At 37.2% G+C, this 15,680-nt stretch overlaps 2 protein-coding genes across 3 annotated transcripts; both read left to right on the top strand.

Moving 5' to 3' along the window:
- Positions 1 to 607: 607 nt before the first annotated feature.
- LOC143462994 (uncharacterized) lies at positions 608 to 7,061 on the top strand. 2 transcript variants are annotated; one of them, XM_076961338.1, is made up of 17 exons: positions 608 to 1,021; positions 1,668 to 1,876; positions 2,325 to 2,498; positions 2,691 to 2,732; positions 2,865 to 2,902; positions 3,129 to 3,229; positions 3,398 to 3,435; positions 3,706 to 3,795; positions 3,954 to 4,007; positions 4,290 to 4,373; positions 4,458 to 4,595; positions 4,920 to 5,030; positions 5,109 to 5,288; positions 5,488 to 5,577; positions 5,701 to 5,813; positions 5,912 to 6,031; positions 6,233 to 7,061. In XM_076961338.1, the coding sequence occupies exons 1-17, from the start codon at positions 959 to 961 to the stop codon at positions 6,400 to 6,402; spliced, it is 1,815 nt and encodes a 604-aa protein (XP_076817453.1). In that variant the 5' UTR covers positions 608 to 958; the 3' UTR covers positions 6,403 to 7,061. The 2 variants fall into 2 exon arrangements, with proteins under 2 accessions (XP_076817453.1, XP_076817452.1); XM_076961337.1 differs by having other exon boundaries at positions 4,917 to 5,030.
- LOC143462995 (uncharacterized) lies at positions 6,969 to 10,949 on the top strand. The gene is made up of 11 exons (XM_076961339.1): positions 6,969 to 7,128; positions 7,262 to 7,431; positions 7,728 to 7,901; positions 8,038 to 8,163; positions 8,291 to 8,457; positions 8,862 to 8,950; positions 9,117 to 9,223; positions 9,448 to 9,515; positions 9,614 to 9,751; positions 9,919 to 10,070; positions 10,234 to 10,949. Exons 1-10 carry the CDS (start codon positions 7,096 to 7,098, stop codon positions 10,068 to 10,070), a joined length of 1,224 nt encoding a protein of 407 aa, XP_076817454.1. The 5' UTR covers positions 6,969 to 7,095; the 3' UTR covers positions 10,234 to 10,949.
- Positions 10,950 to 15,680: the final 4,731 nt, after the last annotated feature.

Here is a 15,680-nt window from a genome sequence, read left to right as displayed (position 1 = left end):
AATAATATTACAAAATGGTTACAAAATTACAAGTTTAATAGATTTTGACCTAAAAAAAAGACCTAACGAAACAATTTGACCGTATTTTGACCTAACGTAACATTTTGACTTTATCTGACCTAATAACTTCTATACCACACGTCGTACAAAGCTGAAATTTGTTTTGTGCTTGTCTCATAGCATTCTGAGCAGGTAAAAAAAATTTACCATATTGACTTTTGGTTGCCCTACTGATAAGTGATAACTGATAATTCGTAATGCACGCACACTAAGAGGGTTGCAATCGATTACATCACGCAGTGTTATGCTTCACTGATTCTATGTCGTACACAATATTATCACAAGCCCTTTTTTTGCACACTTGCAAATTCCTCGGCTACACATTGTAGACTGAATCTTCAACCACTGTATGACAGAAAAAATTTTCTAAGTAAGTTTATCTGACATTTTCTGGTGATATTTGATGAAAAATATTTCAGATTAAAGCTGAATTTAATAATAAAAAATCATCCAAAAATTCAACACCGAAAACATCTGATGTCTATGTTTGAAAAAAGCAAAACCACCAAAAATACATATGAAAGTAAAAAAAGTTTTTTATGCACTGGCAGAAATTTCTTAGACTGGCTCCATTCCAAGAAAAGCCGAGAACACAGCAAAAAAATTACAATTACTTGAAATTTTTTGGCTAAATAACGTAGTTTAAAAGTATGTTTTGCAGGATGAAATTCTGCGTGTGATGGTATAAATTTTGAGGTTGTACGTTGAGTATAACTTGATTTTTTGGGTTTAAATCAGCAAGAGTGTTTTTTTCATACACTGGCTACCCGACACTCTTATTGTTAATTCATTTCTTTGTTTATATGCTAAATTATATTATTACAAGGCCTAAGATAACTACCTTTAGTTTGTTTGCAAATTTTAAATACAACTAGTCTAGGCCTAGTTACCGGTAACGATGCAATGCAAGAGGGACATATTTTTCTTGATGAAGGTTTCGGCTGAGTTTATGAAAACGTTGGTAAGATCTTTATATTTATTTGTCCATGAATGGAATAAGCATGGTATAGCTTATGTATGAATTAGTAAATTGTGGTAACATAAACTATTTCAATCTTTTTTAAAAGATAACAAGTATACAGTATATACATGCAGTGTCATACTTCTTCGATTCTCCACATCTTGTATAATTATACATTATACTCGATTATAATCGGTATTTGATTAATTATCCGGTCACCTAATTATGCAGTCAAACAGTGGAACAGAAACCAACTGTGAAGCCTCCTGCAGCTGTGTCTGTACAGTGCGTCTGGTGGAGGCTGTTCTCACTGTGGCTTTATGGAACAGTCACAAGATTTAGTCATTGTTAAAAACTTCATCCGATATACTGTACTTTGAAATTTTGTAATACTGTAGTTTCATATTTTAAAGGCAACGTGAAACAAAAAAGGAGATTTTTTCTCTTAACTATAAGAATTCAATTATCCTTTGTTTTTTCTCACAATTTTTGAAAACATTGTCTCAAGCTCCCAATTCTTAACTTAATCGTATAATAAAGGAAGCATTAATCAGCAGGCCGTGGGCTGTGACTATCAGAAACATTTTTGTGCAAGTTATTATATATTTATATGCAGTCTCTTTAATCTTTGTTTTTTTTTCTTTAGATCTTTCTCTTCCTGTTTTATCTTCATCCTGGAAATGCGGCTCACAGTGACGGAGATCAGAGTTGTACGGGATTATTTGATGTCGTCTGCACTGATATTACGTGTGATGTCGTCAATCGAACCAAAAACATCATTGACGATGTCGACCACGAGGACAAACACTTGTGTTGTCAGTGCCCAGCAGGAACTTACATGTCAAAGATTTGTCAGTGAGTTGTAGAAATTATGAAAATCTTGTTATGGTGTTTTTGGTTTTCAAAACCATCTGTTTTCAACCTCGTTATAGGTTGGTTTCTGCAACGTTCTACAAATCATCACTTTTCATAAATTAGTACAAATTTCTTCTTGTTCTTCATTGTTGTCCTGGTATCTCCAGTCCAATGTAGTGTAGCGAGCAACTGAGCAAGCACAGTAACTGTCTAAATTTTGAGCACTTTGAGAAAACACAAAACTAAGTAGCTATCTTGCTGAGCACTGCGAGGACTGTGACCTTAGGCCATATTTTTTATTGCACGATAATGCAACGAAATTCTACTGCTCCAGGTGCAAAGTAATTAGAGCTACGAGTGTGGTCACGTCCTAGTGATGAGATGCCTCTGTTGTAAACGAAATGAGGCTGAGGCAATTGTTTAACCAGTTTGGTTTGTTTGTGTGCAGAAAGGGACGCTTCCATTCAAGAACTTGCACACCGTGTGAGTTTGTCGTGGGTGACCCAACAAGACAGAGCTTCACAAACGAGACCCTTCATTCTCACAGAGAATGCACGAGAGCACTGCAACACTGCACTCAAGGGTTTGTAAGGATTGAAGGGAATACAACACACGACACAACGTGAGTGCACCACGACATATACGCTGTTTATGTACTGGTAGCTTAGTTTATTATTTTATGGCTTGGTACTAAGTCTATGTACATCATATAAGTCACTTGGATGACGTATATATATATGTATATATGTCTGTACAAAGGAATCTAGTTTCGAGGTTAAGTTGAAACATTCTCGGTAAATGACATTGTTTGTAGTTGCGTCGAAGCTTCTCAGGATGTTGCTCAATTAACTTCAAGGTTGGTGGTATTCCTGTGCTTTGTGTTCATGATGTCTATGCGGATGTGGCATTCTTTTTAAGCTACTGAAGGTTTAGTTAAGTATCAAAAATCAAACTTGGATCCTAAACCTGGTTTTTCTTTTATCACCAGCACATTGTCTCATTCCACCTCTTCGACGACATTGCAAAGTAAATTGTTACAATTAAGTGCTTTACAGTTGTTATAGTTATTCCGTATTAAGCCTCATATACCTGTAACTTGGTGCATCAGTAGAAAGTTAATCGCATGACACTGGCAGCGTTTTTCATTTTGGCCTCATGAAACCTTGAACTTATTTCTAATTCATCAAAAAAGTATCCGACGAAATATATAAAATTTAAAAACATTCTGAACAGATAATATTTTTATTTTTAGCAATTCCTCTTCCCACTCCAGCCAGTCAAGGTTTAAGCAATGGTGTAATCATAGCCTTAGTTGTCTTGGTGGTGGTGGTGATAGTGGCGGCGGTGGTTGCTGTAAGTGACTAAAAATGTGTAATTATAGCCTTAGTTGTCTTGGTGGCGGTGGTGATATTGCTACTTGTTGCTGTAAGTGACTGAAAAAGTGTGGGCTGTTTAGTGTCTGATTTGATAGAGCAAGCTGTTAAGTTTGTTATTAAATTTAATGTGTGATTTCACTTGCAGTTGTGTTGCTGGCTTAAACGAAGACGGACACAGAATGGGTAAGATTCGCTTATTTAGCCTGTTATCTGAACTTGTTTAGACACAATCACCTATGTATTATTGATTACCGCACATCATAAAAAGAAGAGTTTGGCTTTGTTAGTTCCAGTTAAATGACATGATATTCCTCATGCCTCAACACAAATTCACCTGATTTTCATGCTTGCAAGTTTTATCATGATTTAAAATTTTTCTGTCACAACAATCCTCTTTCGAGTGATTCCTGGCTGATTCTAACTGGTTTTGAACTTCTATCTTATAATGTCAAGAAACCAGCCATCAAATGGAGGTGAAGAAGGATTAATGCTTGGTGGAGGAGTCGGCAGCGATGGAGGAGGAGGAGGATCAGCATCAAACAGGTCCTTTGTCTTGAACTTTACAACCTGTCTAGTTAATACATTAATCAATGACCAATATATTATTATATTAAATAGCGTTTTATTATATATATTAATCAATGACCAGAGTGTAGTTAATATATTATAAATCGTCTTTGTTACATGTTGTTACCGAGTAGACTTCCACACCCAACGTCAGATTTGTGTGGCAGCCAGGACTCAGAGTGCAATAGGTATTTTGTGAATTTGACATGTGTGTGTGTGTGTAACATTACAACTTGTAGCTATATCAATGACCAAAGTCCAGTTATTGTATTGTTATTGTTGAAGATAAAGCAAGCAAGTTGAAAATAAGATAGAAGCACAATATTTTATTATATCATTATTGTCTTGAAATATGAAGTCGGATGCCATTGCAGTTAAATGAATGTGTTCCACCAGTCGTGGTTAAACAAAATCATAAAATTTACATTGAACTAGAAACTTCTGAAGAATCCAGCTTGTAATTGTTGCAGGTCAGCTCCGAAAATCCACAAGGAAAATGCACGAGTGAAAAAGATGGAGAATGATACTGATGGGTCATCGAACAACGCAACTGAGTAAGATTTGTGAGATGCTGAAGACAGAAGTATTTTGTTGTTATTTTTCACAACCAGGATAACCAAAGGTGTTGTAAAATTTAGGGAGGACACAGCTGAACATGCTCGGCTTCTTAATCCATCACCTGAAAGTGCTCCCTCCATGAGAAGAGACAGAAGTGAAAACTCAACAGAGGAACCGGATCATGGGCGACTTGAAAGCCCTCATCCGACTCAAGCGAGGTAGGAAGACTCAACCAAGATATTTGATTATGGTCTGTTTAGCCAGGACATTTACCTTGTCTTCTGAATTCCAGCAACGGGATTGTTGAGACTCGGTATACTTTGATTCATTTGTTTAGTTGAGCATAGGTTTGGAGTCATGCCTTTGATAAATTCAGAAACAGCTAGAAAGTTATTTTTGTTGAAAAAATGTTTGCGATTGTTTTGAAACTGTCATGGCTGGTCTCCAATGAGCATATGGTAGATACTACCTTGTTAGCAGTGGCAATACCTAAAAATGTGTAGCATGCTTCGTATGTTTATATAAATGTCATGTAAAAGCAGTGGAAAGCAGTCGCCAAACGGAGGTCTAGAACCATCACCGCCTGATGAAAGAGTCAGCACGGTTGGGGAAGGATCAGGGAAGACAACATCTGCTGGATTGAATCGAACCGAGTTAGCACTCTGTCTCATATGATATTGTCTCATATTATAGAGGATGTCAGTGATTAAAAGAACATTGAAACATTCCAGGGAGGGCCCAGAGCACGATGAAAGTTGTCCACTTCTCGATGCAACATCTCAATCAGGAAATTCATCCTCTAACAGAGGAGAGAGGCCAAATAATAATAAAACGCCGACTGTGACTAATGTCCCCCCAAACAATGATGTGGATGAGGATGGGGACCAACGCACCTATCGACCTGATACAAGGTTCATGCACCTGCACATCTGTCTCAAAATACATGCAATTAATTGAGAGTTATTCGTTGCGCTTTATGCTGTGGTATTGCTTATGTTAGGCTTAAATTTACTTGAAATGTTCAACCACAATTTAGGTTAATGAACGATTATAAAATTCTGTGGCTGGTATAACTAATATGCTCGCAATTGGTATTTGTTTAATTTGCAGACAAGCCAAAGCGGGCGTTCTTGCTGCTGATAAAACTGTTAGTACAGATGAGGAAGCTTACGCAGAAGAGGCATCAAGCAGTAAGACCAGGTAAGGTTGGACTTCTACTTCATGGACATGGGCAGAATTGCCGCCTGCATTTGGTCGTTTTGCCATATGTACGTTTATCTATCTAACTATGTGTTTAAAATGTATTGAAATTTGTGACTTCAGTGCAAATGCCTCAGGGAAAGATGTTCCTTCAACTTCGAGTACGATTAAAAAGGAAAAGAAACCACAAACAAAAATATTTTTAGAATTAGAACCGGAAAAACGTTTATCCATAAGTAAGATGGTGTTGCCTGCGCTGGATGGGTTAATATTTTTATCAATAAATTTGGATGCTTCTGATTTAGCCATCAAATGTCCCATTTAAATCTTGTAGTAAAATCTATCTGGGAAATTTTGCTGGAACATTTGAATCGATCCAAGATTAAGCGATTACTCAGACTTTATCGCATCACTGAAGGAGAGATTGGAAACTTGAAGGCAAAAGAAGAGGACTGTAAGTTTATTCCTCAAAGCTTTTAATATTTAAATTCAGAAAATGTATTAGAATGTTTGGTCTTGATTATTGAGAAAGGCATTTTTACATTTCATTTTAGTGAATGATATGTTCTGTGTAAACTTCATATGAAACTAGCAGGAAATTTTATTTAAAATTTCAACAAACAATTCCTTTTCTACATATTATTTTCTTGTAAAGGGCATGACTTTTGTGCATGCGCTTACAATATGCTGAAACCAAAGAAAGAATTCACTCCAAGAAACCTGATCGCAAAATTCATCACGATGGGAGATCAAACCTGTGTCGATTTCATTGAAGAATATTGCAAGAGAGAGGGCATTGTGGACGATGAGCAAACATCATCCTGATGTTGATCAACAAGAGAAGACACATATTTGTGACAAGGAATCATCACTAGGAGTGGAGAGTAGTGGTGGATATGGGAGACATGGAGTGACATTGTGGATGCTTCTTATTTTACACACTCCTATTATTTATATCACAGATTTTATTGCCTTGTGCTGTGCAGGTCACACTTAAGGTTGAATTTATTATTGATGAAACTGCGCTGTTGTGAACAAGAAGCGATGAAAAGTTTTTTATGCAGAATGTTAGAAGTGTAATATTCTGTTAGTTTGTTGGTTTCTTTTTTAACTTGACGCTGTCAATAATTATCGTTAAACAATGTCAATTACTCCATCGTTCAATTAATCTAATGACCTCACAATGTACGACTATGATGTAATTTTATCTTCAATATAACGACATGCGCTCATTAAGCATGAAAGGAAAGAATTGAGGAAATCGTTGATGAAAATTTCTTCCTTTATTGACCTGTTATTTCTTCACTGCAGTGAACGAAATTTTATAACATTTCTACATCTTTGTTCTTCATCGTGCGCAATCCAATTTCTGTTTTGAATGATGTAGTTTTATATGACGCAGATTTTGTTGCCTATTTCATGTACTTATGCAGTTTTTAATTTTTGTTAATTTTTTGAAAATTAATTTTATATTATCTCTTTAGGTTTTATGTAAATTTACTTTAAAAAGTATAAACAATGATTGAGAAGCTATTACCGGCCATACTTCTGGTAAGCTTCTTGTCTTTTGTCATTTTCTTTGCCAAAATCATTACTAATTTCTGTCATAGTCTCATAAATCTCTTCCATTTACAGCAACTATAGACATCATGTTGTAGGTTTACTTGAATTATTTTTGATGCAGACGACGGCTGCTTGTGTTCGAGCCTTGCCTGTTGCAGCCGAGTCGCCTAATCCTTGCCCCGGCGTTGTTCCCAATGAAATGGGAAGAGTTGTTGATATTTTTGAAGTTGATGGTGAGCTCCGTCAGTGTTGTCTCGCTCCTCGTGGAAAATATATTAAGGCTTTGTGCGAGTGAGTTTCTTTTGTTCGACGCTGACTGAATTGTTTTTAGTGTTCGTCTTCATTTTCATAAAAAATGTAAAATCGCTGCTTAAATTTTACACATTTTTATGAATGAGAATTAGAATTTGAAACTACGGGCGCTTTATAAGGTGCTGCTTCAGTCGGTGACATTTCCTTTAAGTTTATTCTGTAAATTTTCTCTTCTTTCGAAAAACTTAGTGTATGACAATGCTCAATGATTTCACTTCACAATCACGCAATACCAGACCCATATAAATTTCTTACACATGTTAATCAATTCTCAGTGGAACTGACATGACTTCCACTGTTACCCGATCTTGTCCCTTTGACCCCAATGACCCGACCAATCAGACCTACATGGATGAAACGGCTCACTCCAACCGACGATGTCATAAAGCAGTCGTCGAGTGTCCGACAGGAATGTACAGAGTTGCCGGTTCACGAACCTTCTCAGCCAGGTATGATGTCATTCACCCGGGATCTATTTGCATTTGATGACTTCTCATGCAACTATGCTGCTTTAGCCATACAACAGGCTTAATATTGTATAATTAATATTGGCTTAATAATTTGCTATTTTTTTGCGAAATCAAGATGTCAGTGTAATGAGGGAACATTCAACACAAGGGATAAGACGTGCCGAGGCCACAAGGCACCACCATCTACCAGTACACCATCTACCAGTACACCATCTACCAGTACACCATCTACAACCATCAGGTTGGTTATTGAACCAAATACTACGAAAAAATGGTATCGGGATAAAATTTTCAGAAGAAATTATAAAAATAGTTAACGAATGAATAATAATATTAGAGTTTAAAGTTTTTTTGTTTTTCCATTAAAGTTCAACATCATCAACATCTCCCACCACTGTTGCAACGACAACTTTGCAAACAACCACATCAGTTGATGACAAAGAACCTTCTACATCCGTTGTTGAAGCGATGGGAGCAATAATGCCCATGCCACCCGATGACAGCTTGAGTGGGGCATCTAGCCATGTACTCACAGGTTTGCTTTTTCACTCGTATTTCGGAACACTTGATTACCAGATGTCGCTGTTGAACAATGGAGCAGCCGAGAAGTTGGATTCCAGATTTTCTTTTGTTTCAAATAACCTTCAATAACACTTTTGGGTTTTCAAAGCTGTTTCTATTGAAATGAAATGAAGTACAAAGGCCAGTGCAAATGGTCATTTCACCGGAGTTGTATCTACCTTTACAAGAAATTTATTGTAATTAATTTCAGCAACTACTAGTTAAAAACTCAGCCATTGCACTGCAAGTAGTAAAAACCACATAAACCCTGGTCCGTTTACAAAATAATAAATGTCAGTTTAACAGGACTGGTGTCTACTGCTATGCATGGTATGTTTGTCATATCTGTTATATTACATAATTTTTATTTTTCTATAGCTATTATTGTACCAGCAATCATCGTAATCGTATTTGTTGCTGCTGCTGTTTGGTATTGTCATCTCAGAAGCACGGAAGGTTGCTCCAAGGTACTTGAACTTTTGGCTTATTTTAGGTGTGTTTTCATTTATGAAACTTACTATGCTTTTGAGAGTGGGCCGTTCAACGTTTCTATGAATGGTAGAGTTGCAATAATATTTAGTTGGTTATTAACGATTACCTTAGTAACATAGTAACATAGTTATTGATATTTAGAAGGGGGAGAAATCATCAGAACAAAGATGTCAAGTGAAATCTCTCCTCAAACATTCTCGTGATGACGTCATAGCTCACAAAGAAGGAAAGTTAAGCTTAGTCATTTGGTAGGTTCTTGGTGTAACTTGCAGCTGAAGTAAAATTCACTGTTTAGTGCTTTTTATTTTTAAGAGAAATTGGGCTTTTGATAAAACATTATTGTTGTCTCCGCCTACATAAATGTGATAGTAAGGCGTTGATTTGATTATTGATGGTGGCAGGTAATTCCTAGAAAGCAACTTGACTTTAACAAATTTAAGTTTTGTATATGATGTCAATTGTTTATGTTTAGTGGGTTGAGTGAAGGGCAACAAGATGTCGATGAGGTTCTTGACACTGGCCAATGCCCTCCTACTTTGGGTGAGGAAATATTTGAAAAGTTTGTTTTTGGGGGAGGGGGGGGGAAGAAAATTAAAAAATAAATATATATTCAGTTGTTTGTATTTTGTTTGAAACAGATTCGATGATCTCTCGTTTGGAAGTCAATGAGTTGGAAGGACTGAATAAAGATGACGTTCGCAAATTTGGTCGTTTGTTTAAACTAAATGACGTTGAGCTGAATGAGTTGGAACTTAGACAGGATGGAAGAGTCACAGGTAGCTTATCTTACCTTCTCCATCTTGCTCATATCATCTAGCTTGGTCATATTATCATGAATGTCATCATCACATCATTATTAATGTCATGGTGCATAATTCCTCGATTGTGGTTCTGTAAGTTTTTTCTGTTGCTTTTTGCTTGTAACCAGCATCTTACACTGCAGCTTCCCCTACACTGTACCTTGCCTCATGCATCAAACGAATTCGCTTCAAGCAGGGAAAAGCGTTTACTCCTCAGAAGCTGATTGGCTACTTCAGAAACCACGGTCTGCTGTCATTGGCTGAGTACTTAGAAGCTGGGAATCCCCTTCATTGAGTAAAAATATTAGAGGAAATCATTTCTTGTTGTTATTTTTGTATTTTATTACTTTAAAAACAAAACAAAAATTAAAAAAGCTTAAATGAAAGAAAAGTAAACTTGTACAATGTACATACTTCGTTTATATGAAATAGTAAGTTTTTGTATCGACCGATATCAGTATAATGGGTGGTCGGACGATTCAACCCACGGACGATTCAACCCCGGACGATTCAACCCAGGACGATTCAACCCAGGACGATTCAACCCACGGACGATTCAACCCACGGACGATTCAACCCAGGACGATTCAACCCCGGACGATTCAACCCACGGACGATTCAACCCAGGACGATTCAACCCCGGACGATTCAACCCACGGACGATTCAACCCACGGACGATTCAACCCAGGACGATTCAACCCAGGACGATTCAACCCAGGACGATTCAACCCACGGACGATTCAACCCACGGACGATTCAACCCAGGACGATTCAACCCACGGACGGTTCAACCCACGGACGGTTCAACCCGCGGACAATTCAACCCGCGGACCATTCAACCCGCGGACCATTCAACCCGCGGACCATTCAACCCGCGGACCATTCAACCCGCGGACGATTCAACCCGCGGACGATTCAACCCGCGGACGATTCAACCCACGGACGATTCAACCCAGGACGATTCAACCCACGGACGATTCAACCCCGGACTATCGATCATATGTGCTAATTAATTCCCGTTTGTAGTACCCTTTTCAGCTTTGTGTTTTATACGTGCTGTGTTTGTGTTCAGGTTCATGTTCTTAAGCTTGCCTGTAAATAAAACAACTTTCTTTCTAATTAATCGATGTATAAAGAGGTGTCTATAAAAATATCTGTAATTTGTGTACATGCAAAAAAATAAATACACACATTTACGTACGTGGGTCGAAAGCATTTTGTCTTTTCAAAAACTTCAAAAATGTTAACTTAATGCTAAAAGGAGAACATTTTATATAATAACCGATCTACACGGGTAAATACAAAAAATAATAGCAGGCGTAGACAGAAATGTACGCAAAGTACTGTATAGGGCAAAATAACAATATTCAAGGTTTTACTGGAAAGCAGAAAACAATAAGTGTTTTGATGTACAACCAATGCTAACAAGAAGTGGTAAAAGAAAAAAAAGGAAACACAAAAAGCTTTATATTAGCTTAGGCCTATATATTAGCTTTATTTAGCTTACATAATATTAGTTACAAAGTAACTTGGTGATAACCTAAGCCAATAGTACGTGAAAGGTCCGTGGGTTGAATCGTCCTAGGTTGAAAGGTCCGTGGGTTGAATAGTCCGGGGTTGAATCGTCCGTGGGTTGAATCGTCCGGGGGTTGAATCGTCCGCGGGTTGAATAGTCCTGGGTTGAATCGTCCGCGGGTTGAATAGTCCTGGGTTGAAAGGTCCGCGGGTTGAATCGTCCGTGGGTTGAATCGTCCGCGGGTTGAATAGTCCGGGGTTGAATCGTCCGTGGTTTGAAAGGTCCGTGGGTTGAATCGTCCGCGGGTTGAATCGTCCGCGGGTTGAATGGTCCGTGGGTTGAACCGTCCGTGGGTTGAATCGTCCGTGGTTTGAAAGGTCCGTGGGTTGAATCGTCCGCGGGTTGAATCGTCCGCGGGTTGAATGGTCCGTGGGTTGAACCGTCCGTGGGTTGAATCGTCCTAGGTTGAATCGTCCTGGGTTGAATCGTCCGTAGGTTGAATCGTCCGTTGGTTGAATCGACCTGGAACCCAGTATAATGTTGTTGAGAGATTTTTTTTGATTTTTTGCTCATTCTTCTTTATCTCGACATAACTTTTGTAATCTGTTTTGAAATACGGATAGTTTCCTAATACTGTTTAATTCTTTTGTTAGCCTATCTAACGTAGAATCACATTTTTTTCAGTAATTTTTGGAATGCATTGTTCCAGTACAAGTTGATATGGGATTAATATATGAGAGTATGTACAATGTACAAGTTGTCAATATAATGCTTTGTTTTACTTTATGGCTGCCTTTATGGGTTGTAAGCCATCTTATGTTGGCCTTGTACATTTTTATGCATCGAAACGATGCCGATTTATCATGACGAGTTTTCATGTGTTTTTTGATCTTCTTGTTTTCTTGCACTGATCTGAACAACTTGACTTAGAATTTTATTTGTTCTAATATAAAATACTGCTGCTTTATAAAATAAAATAACACATTTGACAACCTTTTGATGTTGTGTTATTTTTATCATTGTTATGAGTTGCTGATGTGACCACTCACATCACAGTGGTGTGATAACGGACCAAAGCAATTCGTAGCTTTATTTGCATTTTTAGAAAGTTTTACTTTATCGGCAACCGCCGTGTTTGCCATTCTGCCACTGTAAATAAGTGGAATGTGAGACAATGTCTTACATGGATTTATACTTCAAAGGTCTTTTGGTAACATTTTACTTTAAATGGGTGATCTTGATGACTGAAAGACAGGCCGTAATTTTTGACATTTTGCTGTTATCAAAAACCATTTGTATTTCAATTTAAAGTTGTAAACCCACAGAGGAAACTCCCTTTATGATGTCATCAACTTCTGACCAGCCTACTGCCTATTGAAATGAGGTGAGATGGCGTTGTATCAAAACGAGAATTTCAATGGTTGGGCCGAAGTCACATTCTTGACTTGCTTTGAGTAAATATTTGCTAAATCCTGGAATTGTGTTATAAATGAACCAAATTGAAATTTTGAAGTGTTTTGGCAAGCAGTTGATAAATCATGAAGGTATTAACTTGGCAAAGCATCAACAGGCTTCCACGGATTCCAGCAACAGAGTTGGATTGGCCTTATGAAACAACAAGTAGAGTTTTGTTACAAAAATCTGTTACCTGCAAAGCTTTTCCATTTGATGGCTGCACAAAGCAGTTTTAATGTATTCTGCTTGCTATAAATTACATCTGCTCTTTCTACTCATTTGCAATCCTTGCTCTTATCTTGGTGTGTTTCTTTGCATTAAATTAAAGCAAAGCATAATAGCACTAAATTCTCTTCATAGCCTAAATACACCAGTGAGGGAGATATAGGAAAGATTGAAGCAGTTTATGCAACGTGACGATATCTTAAGATTGCTGCGGAAGTTTGATGTCAGTCCTGGGGATGTTGAAGACGTGAAGCGCAAAGAAAATTGTAAGTTGCTGGTTTATTAAGTTGAGATCCAGAACTAGCAGTTATTAAGTGTATGTTATATCAATAAATGCGTGCCAGTAAATCTGCTGAATGTAAGAAAGTATGTAAATAACTTAAGTAAGTAAATTAATTAAATATTATATTAAAATTAATTAATATTAATAAAAATTAAGTAAATAACTTAATAGTAAGTAACTTTTCTTCAGCACACAGAAGAAGGTTGGATGGCGCTTGGACGCCGTTGCCAGGACAACGCGATAAAGAAGCTGCCCCAGTGTGATGTGAGCAGTTTAGAAGATGATTACTTGGAAATAAGAAATGATTTGCAAAAAAGATTCCGAGAAGATTTAAACTTGGTCAGTCTCTTATACAGAAATACGAAGGCTTTAAATGAACAGGTAATTCCAGTGTTTTACTTCGGAAAAAAGTTTGTCTGTGTGTTGATCAGTTCAAAGTTAACAGTCTTTTTGCTCTTCAAGGTGACTTCAAAAATAAGCAATTTCTGCAGAAGAAGTTATTCGAAGAAGCGCTCATTAAAGTTCAAAACCTGGAAGAGCGACTGAAAGTTAATGAACAGGAAAGAACGGGCACAGAAATACGAAACATCGGCAAATAAATCCAACATTCAGGATAAGACAGACGCGTCAAGAAAATCCAGAGGAACACAGTTCTTGCAACAGTAGTAGGCCTATTGAGGCTATTGTACTGGACCTATATTTTGCAACTAGTTTCGAGTAGTTTCTTTGTTCCGGTTGATTGCATTTCCCGCAATGACGATTCATAGCTTGTCACCTGCAAAGATAGTTGACTTTTTTGCAAAATATTTGTTAAGCTCAAATCCTACATTCTCCAGTGGACAAATTAAACCTTAATCCTCGTCTATTGATGAACTGATTATGTGTTGCATTCAAGTTGTGATTTTATCGTGAAAGCCGTATTGGCCAGTTACTTGAACCCTGTTGATTATTATAACTCCAGTAAAGAAAGTTGATGTTTTTGTTGTGTAGGCCTATTATTTTGCTCAAGAAGACTTTATTGTTGCATCATTATTAAAAAAATTTGGGAAACTCGTTCTTGTGCAACATTTTTGTTTCAAATTGAAATTATTGTTTTAATGGCACGTTTAAGTGGGAAAAAAATGTTTTAATTGTCGTGATTTTAATTTAATTTTAATTGTTTAAAAGGTGGACGACTAAGAAAAAAATGTCCATCTGCCCGTTTTATTCAACTTTTACCAATTCCACTCGTGTTTCTCCAGATTGTCATTTACTGACTTTTCCGTTTGGAAATGTTTATGTAATAATTTTGTCCCTGGTCATAGTATGATAGGCTGTTGCACCATGAATTCGCTATAGGCCTAACTATAACACACTTTTAAGAGCGTTAATTACCAATCTTTACATTATGGCGCTTATTTCATGCAAGGTCCGTTTGATTTACTTTTTTTTGGTGACAACTCGTGGACAGATTGTTGTTTGATCCCTGGTGTGTGTATCACAGACCGAATTGTACTTAGTATTACTTAATATTATTATATATAAGATATCTATGCTCCCACCACAATCTTCATTTACAAAATTTTGCCAAGTCACGCAGGAATGTCTGGTGAAAAATTCTATGTCACGCTTGAACATTCTTCGTGAATTAAGCAAACAGAGAAGTTGCCTTTCGAAGAAAGATGTGTTTGCGTAGATGAGTCTTATATTAAGGTGAGGCGTATCTCGGTGACCAGGTAGTTTTAGTTAAGTTTGAAATGGTGGAGGGTATGATAATATTATAAAATAGCTTGCAAATCGAATGCCGCATAGAATACTTGTTTACGGAAATCGGCTTCACGAAACGTGGGATAAATGTTATACCGATAGCTTCCTATTTTCCGTTTTGAGTTGAGACATAGGCTAAATGTCGTGGCTGCCTATCTTGCGTTACGTGTCGCCTATGCATGACTTCCTTTGTATCGTTATAAATCGTGACGTGAGTTATTCTTTCATTCATTCTTATTTTGTGTGCTAAGAAAATGGCTGAAACATAGGCCTAGTTCCTACAGTGGCAGGTTTATGCTGTAATGTTCTGCTTTGAGTGACTCAGGCTTTGAGGCCATTAACAGCATATTTTAATACGAAAGTGAAAAGTGAGCACACGTGTATAGCGCATAATCTGGAATGAATACGTAGGCTACTGGCATGTTAGCACATTGGTAAGCAAGCTGAGGCATTATGGGTAGAGATTAACCACAACTGGCGCTATTTACAGTCAGCAACAATCTAACAATAAGCTGTCTTAATACATCTGTTACAATGCTGTTGCTGTGACAATGTTTCATCTAAATCTATTCGTTCAAAGAAGCTTCAATATATTCAGTATATACAGTTGTCATTCCTGTGTAACATTGTTGAATTCAATTAGAAGAAGTTCAGTGTCTAGTTAGACAATCTTGTTGCC

This window comes from Clavelina lepadiformis, chromosome 6, assembly GCF_947623445.1.
Source record: "Clavelina lepadiformis chromosome 6, kaClaLepa1.1, whole genome shotgun sequence".
Lineage (NCBI taxonomy): Eukaryota > Metazoa > Chordata > Ascidiacea > Aplousobranchia > Clavelinidae > Clavelina > Clavelina lepadiformis.
This window is presented reverse-complemented; position numbering and strand designations above follow the sequence as displayed.